The sequence below is a fragment of the Octodon degus genome, unplaced genomic scaffold (assembly GCF_000260255.1).
Source record: "Octodon degus isolate 3935 unplaced genomic scaffold, OctDeg1.0 scaffold00012, whole genome shotgun sequence".
NCBI classification, from domain to species: domain Eukaryota; kingdom Metazoa; phylum Chordata; class Mammalia; order Rodentia; family Octodontidae; genus Octodon; species Octodon degus.
In genome coordinates this window covers 3,125,090-3,132,532 of record NW_004524588.1, presented here as the reverse complement: position 1 = coordinate 3,132,532, position 7,443 = coordinate 3,125,090, and the positions used below count along the sequence as shown (strand labels likewise).

The 7,443-nt window shown below is 45.2% G+C and overlaps 1 protein-coding gene across 1 annotated transcript; it reads right to left on the bottom strand.

The window, feature by feature from the left end:
- Positions 1-443: 443 nt before the first annotated feature.
- On the bottom strand, positions 444-5,210 carry Cdkn1b (cyclin dependent kinase inhibitor 1B). Its single transcript, XM_004626076.2, has 3 exons — positions 4,259-5,210; positions 3,580-3,707; positions 444-1,539 (listed from the first exon to the last, which is right to left on the bottom strand). Exons 1-2 carry the CDS (start codon positions 4,731-4,733, stop codon positions 3,586-3,588), a joined length of 597 nt encoding a protein of 198 aa, XP_004626133.1. The 5' UTR covers positions 4,734-5,210; the 3' UTR covers positions 444-1,539; positions 3,580-3,585.
- Between the last annotated feature and the right edge of the window lie 2,233 nt (positions 5,211-7,443).

Here is a 7,443-nt window from a genome sequence, read left to right as displayed (position 1 = left end):
CTATGAAAATGTGGCTTTTCCACTTCCCACTCCTAAAGTTTCATCCACCCATGCAGAACTAAGTGGAAAATAGTAACAATTAACCACATTCAGACCCACACAAAATATCATCTGAGTAGGCCTGAATTATCTAGATATTTGTCATTTTTTTTTTATTTGTGTAAATATGACACTGTCATGCTGAACACCTTGAGCTTGAAGTACATCACAGTTCCACTCAATGAATAGCTATGGAAGTTTTCTTTATTGATTGCTTGATGTGTAACAATAATTGGCATTTTTTTCACACATTACAAAACATTATACTTGGCTCAGTATGCAACCTTTTAAGCATAGCCATATTATTTAACAAAAGAGGAAGAAAACCTATTCTACCCAATACAGCATTTACAAATGCACAAAACATGCCACTTTGGCTTGTATATTGTCTAAATTTAAAAAAAAAAAAAATCTTTTTTAACATAAATAAGTTAGTATAATTTTTCAGTGTCTTTACAGAGTTATGTACACAGGTACACTTCAAATGCTTTTGCCTCATACACATACACAGGCAATGAAGAAATACTGTTTAAAGATGTAGTATCCATTTCACTTATCCTACCAGCGTGCATTTCTCTATGTGCACCTTCCTTTAAAAACACCACTTTCCTGTGGGCAAATTCACAAATAAAATGAAGCTTTAAATTCAAAATTATTTCATTATTTTGTGTGTGTATGGTTACTTAGATCTTTAAAAATATCCAGGAACATAGAATTATTTTGACTGTGTGTACACAACCCAAGTGAAAAGAAAACACATTTTCTTAACAAATGTAAAAGTTACCCAAATCTGAGCATTTGGAACTCCCCATCATACACCCCAGGTTTTTGCCCAGAGTTAACCTAGAGTGATTATCAATAACTGAAAATTAACTGGTAAATTCCAATTTTTAGGGAAGACAAAGCAGATAGTTGGGTTTTTTTTTTTTTAAGCCATTTGTTGCTACATAACAGAAGCAGAACTCCCGAATGAGAATATGTTTCATGTAAAAATAAATAGCAACTATTTGTAGCCAGTGTTCAAATTTCTATGATTTTAAAAATGAAATACCAGTTCTCACTGAAAGGGACATTACATCTTTAAAGAAAACAATTCAAACCCTTCCCCAAAATTGCTTCTCTTTATGCAAGGCAAATAGTTGCCTCCTTGCTATAAACTGAAGCAAATTTTACAATATCCCCATGCCAATTCCTCAGTCCCACCCGCCCTCCCTTTCCCAATGTTTATATGCTACATAAAAGGTAAAAACTATATACACAGGTAGTACAATGAAGCAAATAAGGAAAAACCTAATTGCACAATGCTACATCCAATGCTTTTAGAGGCAGGTCATTTAAGAGTGCCTAAAATTTTAGTGTTATTGTGTTGTTGCTTTCAGTGCTTATACAAGATGTCCATTCCATGGAGTCGGCGATATGTATTTAAATGTTTTAATGTATATCTTCCTTGCTTCTTCAAGCGGCCATGTATCTGATAAACAAGGAAACATTCTTAACTCTGCAAAAGAAACACAAGGAAAATTAGAAATCATTAGAGCAATATTACTAATAAAGTATAAGAATTATTTTGCTACTATCTTTAACTAGAAATACCTGAATGTTGTATTAAAATTTTGATGACTAGTCACCAACATGTAATACTGTCTTAACCGGGCTTTTGCTCTCCTCTGTTAGGTTAGAACAGCGGTTCTTAACAAATGGGTGAGATTGTCCACCTCCCCACCCCCATCCCAGGGGACATTTGGCAATGTCCATAGAAATTTTCAGTTGTCACAACCAGGGGAGGATTGCTACTGGCATCTGGTGGGAGAGGCCAGGGATAATGCCAAACATTCTAAAACACACAGGACAGCCTCCCACAGCAAAGAATTATTCAGCCCCAAATGGCAATATTGCAGAGGTTGAAAACTCTAAAGAATGTGGGTCAAAGACAGTGAGAAAGAAAAAAAATGTAGAAATTCAGAAACTGTTAAGCCTAAGAGTAGCATAATTTTCTAAATACTTAGAAATGTAACTTGTAAAGGCCTCTGGAGGAAAATTCTACTAATACCTAGGGTCCCTCCCAAATATCCTAATGTATTATTTATTTGCAACTAACACATACAAGTACTTTTGAGTAGGTACCTTACTGTGTAATCTTTGAACTGGTGATAGCACTAACAAATGCCTGGTTGTGTGTCTGAATGGGGCCTGATCAAAATCCAATAGGTATGACTGATGCAGCTTATCTGATTAGGTAGGCCACAAGTGACAAAAATCAGTGAGTTGCAGGTGTTAAGGTTATTCAAGAAAATTATTCATTTCCTCACATCACATACAGGGGGTAATATACAAGTTCTATAGTAGCATTCTGCATTAGCTCTGAAAAATCCAAGATGCATGTAGACAACTCATATTATGACATTATGATTTAAAAATATAACAAAACTGAATCCTACCTTAATCCCTATGAACTTTCATTTACTTTTTAATTTTTATAAATGATTATTTAAAAGTTAACGATGACATTTATTAAGCTTTCTTTATATGCTAGGCTCTCACTGTGCTTTGAGAAAAGAAGCCACAATCCTTTCTATAAGAAATGTATTCGTTCATATATTTAGTTTGATCATTAGATAGCCAATCTATGTAAATTTAGGGGCTGGATTATTTAAATTAGCTACTTGAGGTGACCGCATTTTCAAACCTAGAAAAATCTTCACTGTGCTATAGGTCGACCCTTCACCTATTCATTTCCCCTAAAATAGCCAAATCATCCTGTTATATAGCACAATTAGCATACACAGGCTGACGTGTTCCTGGATTGCTTACTCTGGCAGCCAATTTAACTTCTGCTTTGCTACTTCAGTGCTATCAGAAATTTTTCAGGGCCTTTTAGCTATTTTTGAGCGTTCTCTTTTTTATTTATTTATTTTTTTAGTATCTCAAGTTTTCTTTTCTCTCCAAACTTACCAGAAAACCATAAAGATAAAAGAATACAGTACAACACCTTGTTCACATTCTTAACCCCCTACCAAATCTTAGCTACTTGTACCTAGTATTTTTCTCCAAACTTAAGTATAATCATGTATTTACCATTTTTCCATATATGGCTCAAGATTTGTTACTGACTCAATTAAATTCCTAGGAAATGAATTCTCATGAAGTGGGGTACTTGTCCAGATGGGGAAAGAATCTATTGTTTTTTGGGTTTTTTAAAAAATCTTTCGTTTCCAACATGTTTTAATGGGACTCACAGGGACTCAACATTCCTACCACTGAAGTCCTGGTTACAAGTACTTGCCTAGGAAACTTGCTCTGGCTGTATAGTATTTCAAGAAAAATCACCCTAGCCTTAGACACTTTTAAGAATTACTGTATCCTGACAGTAATTCCCAGCCTTTCCCATTGCTACTTTTGTGGCTTCGAAAAACAAAACAGAGCAAAACCCCTGCAAGGTACTAATGTGCCAGGAACCAGTAAGGCCCAGTACCCCGGGGGTTTTAAGGCCCACAGGGCGCTTGGGTGTCAGTTTCAGGCTCTCAGCGATCAACCCACCGGAGCTGTTTACGTTTGACGTCTTCGGAGGCCTGGCTTCTTGGGCGTCTGCTCCACAGAAGCTGCGTTGGGGGAACCGTCTGAAACATTTTCTTCTGTTCTGTTCGCTCTTTTGTTTTGAGGAGAAGAATCTGAGGGCAAGGGGAAATTTAAAAAGAACACACACAAACAATCTTTATTAGAAAAACAATGGCTTGACAGAAGTTGGCCCAACAGTCAGCGCATGAAAAGCCCACCACCACCACCCACAACCTAGATCCATCATTCCCGGTGGCCTTTAAGGGAACAAAATGAGGTTGTTTCCACACAACAGAAAGCGTATTCTACACCCCACATCTATCTCTCTTCCCCTCCCTCTCTCTTTCTTTCTCTTTCTCTTTCTCCCCCCCCCCCCCAACGCAGTTGATAAACATCCTAACGTTGTCACATACCTACAGCTGTCTAGTAGGGAGGAGCTGCGATGTGCTTGGTTGGGGAAACTATCAGATCTTAACCATCTCCGGCTTCTGACTTCAAAATTGTAAACAGACAGCCAGGGAGCATTTAAACCCTAAGATTAACAAAGTTCGACCCCCAAGAGCTATATCAGAAGACGCTGAAAAAGCATGCTGAGGTTAATACGTCCAAGCAGGCAAAAGCGGCGCGACAGACAGACATTTTATGGTTTTGAAAGGGTCATTACCGTCTGCGGCAGGTCGCTTCCTGATGCCTGCGCACTGCTCCGCTAACCCCGTCTGGCTGTCTGACGGGTCAGGCTTTGGGTCTACCAAGTGCGTGTCCTCTGAGTTTGCCTGAGACCCAATTAAAGGCACCGCCTGGCGGTTCCCGCTGACATCCTGGCTCTCCAGCGGCGGCACCTTGCCTGCGCCTTTGGGGGGCCGCGGGGGTCTGTAGTAGAACTCAGGCAAACTGCCCTTTTCCACCTCCTGCCACTCGTATTTGCCCTCCAGGGGCTTGTGATTCTGAAAATCGAAATTCCACTTGCGCTGGCTCGCCTCTTCCATGTCTCTGCAGTGCTTCTCCAAGTCCCGGGTTAACTCTTCGTGATTCACCGGGCCGAAGAGGTTTCTGCAGGCAGAGGGCTTGGGGTGCTCCGCCTGCCGGGCGTCCATCCGCTCCAAGCTGGGGCTCCCGTTCGACACTCGCACGTTTGACATCGTCCTCCCGCTCGGATCTGGACGATCGCCTCACTCACGCTCTCAAAACAAAAACAAAAAAAACCACGAAATCGCCCGGTGTAGCCCGATGCCCTCTTCTACGCTCCGCGACTGCTCTCCGGGCCGAGAAAAACAAACCCCGCCGCGTCCGTCCGCGCCCGAGCTGCAGGAGCGCGCGGGGTCCGGGCCGGAGTGCGGGGCGCCCCGGCCAGGCAGCGAGAGTCGCCGCGGATCAAGTGTACGGCGGAGCGGAGGGCGGGGAAGCGAGGGGAGGAGGAAGGAGGAGGCGGCGGAGCCCGGCCAAGTCCGGGCGGCTGCACCCCGCGGGCCCGCGAACCCAGCCGCTCTCCAAACCTCGCAGCCGTCCGAGCCGCGGCGCCGTGAGAAAGTGTGGAGAGGAGCAGGGGAGGAAGAAAAACACCCCGAAAAGACGAGTCCCCCCTCTTGCTCGCTCGCTCACTCTCTCTCTCTTTTTTTTTTTTTAGTTGCCCAATATGGCGGTGGAAGGGAGGCTGACGAAGAAGAAAATGATTGACGCGGCGAGTCTATTTAAACAGAGCCGCAGATCCATTGGTCGCGGCGCCGGGAGCCGCCCCGCGAGGCTGGCGAGCGCGCTCTTAAGGTGGCCCGGTGCGCGCGCCCGCCGCCCAGCGCTGCCCGGAGAGCGGCTGGTCGCGTGACTGCCGGAGGTGCGCGGCTGCCAGCAAACCTGCTCCGGCTGGCCTCGGAGAAATTAAAAATAAGGCAAACTAGCCAAACGGCCGGGAAGCCGAGGAGGGGCCTGGAGAGGCCCGGGGAGGGGAGTCCACGCTGCCTGGCACGCGGCCGCTCCTCACCGCGAAATCCAGGGCCTGGCCCCGAGGCTCTCCAAGGTCGCTGGCCCTGAGACTCCGTGGCCAGCTCGTTTTGCACGCACTAGCGATCCCGGGATGCGGACGGCTGCTGGGTGCAGGCTGACAGTAGGAGTTGCGCCCCCCAGCTCGGCGCTTCGCGGTGGCCCTCACTCTGGGCTGAGCCCCGGGAGGCCCCTGCCTAGGCGCCGTAGCTGGGGGTGGGCAGGGGCTAGTTTGCCTTCGCTCGCGAACCTCTGCTATTTCAGAGGGAGGCCAGAGGGTTCGGGAAGAAGCCAAGGCAAACGTCTTTCTATAAATTAGCAGGGAGTCTACAGTGACAGTTATATGTTCAGAACCCCAAGCTCTCCCTCAATGAAAATAAGAATCTCAAGATCAAAAACTCCACTGGCTTCTCCAGTCCCTTAATAAACTTTGTAGCCAGCCGTCTCAGACGCATTTAGTTTCGGGGGGGGGGGGAAGAAAAAGAAAAAGAAAAGCAAGGTTACACCCCTGGCTCAGGTTCTTGCTTCCCCAGCAGTTAAGGCCATTGACATTGGCTGCGTGTGAGAACTCGTCTCTTTATACTTTTCAATTCTTTCCTGGGCTGTCGCCGGTTCCTCTACCTGAATCCAGCCGCCAAATACAACAGCTCCTTCCTTCCTCCCCTTTTCTCTCCCGCTAGGCTTGCTGCTCCAACCCACTCAGCACAATATTCAGATGCAACTGAATGCTTGCAGAGGGCTGCGGCTGTGAACTGGGAAAGGGCGAAAATATTTCCCTATGGACCAAAGTCCAGTTTATGAGATTTGCACTAAAACCACCATCACTGTGTCCTAACATCTAGTATTATTATTTGGACAGTCCGCTGATGTCTTGACAACTTTATCTGTAGATGTGGGCTTGGGTGCTGTAAATGGAAGTTAAAAACAGAATGAGCAGGACTGGCATAGACTGTCTCTCCACTCATATTCCCCATGCAAACCAATCATCTTGGGTTGTGGCCCAAATTAATAGATTTTATAGGAAACTAACCTCCTCGGTGTTTTGTTTGGTTGGTCTTCCATTTGATTTGCGGTGCTAGAGATTGAACCCAGGGCCTTCACACTGAGCTACATCCGCAGCTTTTTTCTTTTCTTTTTTAATTTCCCCAGATAGGCTCTTGCTAAATCACTAGATTTCCCAGGCTGGGCTGCTCCAGTTTACATTCCTGCCTCAGCCTTCCGTCTCAGTGATACCCACCAGCAATGCTTTCTCATGCACCTGTGCTGTAGATGAGGGTGAGTTTTGTTTTCTTATTCACATCATGCACATTTTGTGTGCTTGCCTCATCTCCTACAGTCAGAATGTTACAGCTGGGAGGGCCCTTTGGGACCCTAGGGTTTAACCCTGCAGATGTTTCCTTTGTTGTCACCTCGGTGGTCACTGCCATTTAAATGCTGCCAGCTCTCCCTGGGCTTTGGTATCGCCAACCACTAGCCCAACTGAAACACAGATTTTGAAAATACAGGGTGGTACCCAGAGGGCAGCAAAGAAGGCAGGTGCCCAGAGCTGGGTTCGCTGCAGGACTTTCACAGGCAGAAAAGAGTTCACTTGAGGCCAGAACGGGAAGTTCACCTACATTGTTCTTTTCTTTTTCCTCTCCTTTTCAAGATGCAGGGCTCACTAAATTGCCCAGACCAGCCTTAAATTTCTGGGCTCTACTTCAGCCTTCCAAGCAGCTGGGACTACAACTCCACACCTCTGCAGCTAGTTTTTTGTTTGTTTGTTTGTTTGTTTTCCTTTGGTGTCCATTCCCCTCCCCCTCCCTAATTTATTGGACCTGGGTTTGAGGATGAGGGAACAGGGAAATAAGGTGGGTCTTATTACTATAATATAAT

Coding starts and splice junctions, on each gene's coding strand:
- Cdkn1b (XM_004626076.2), bottom strand. CDS start 4,733: ATGTCAAACGTGCGAGTGTCGAACGGGAGCCCCAGCTTGGAGCGGATG. Junction 3,708..4,258: donor GAAGCGACCTGCCGCAGACG/GTAATGACCCTT, acceptor CCTTGCCCTCAG/ATTCTTCTCCTCAAAACAAA.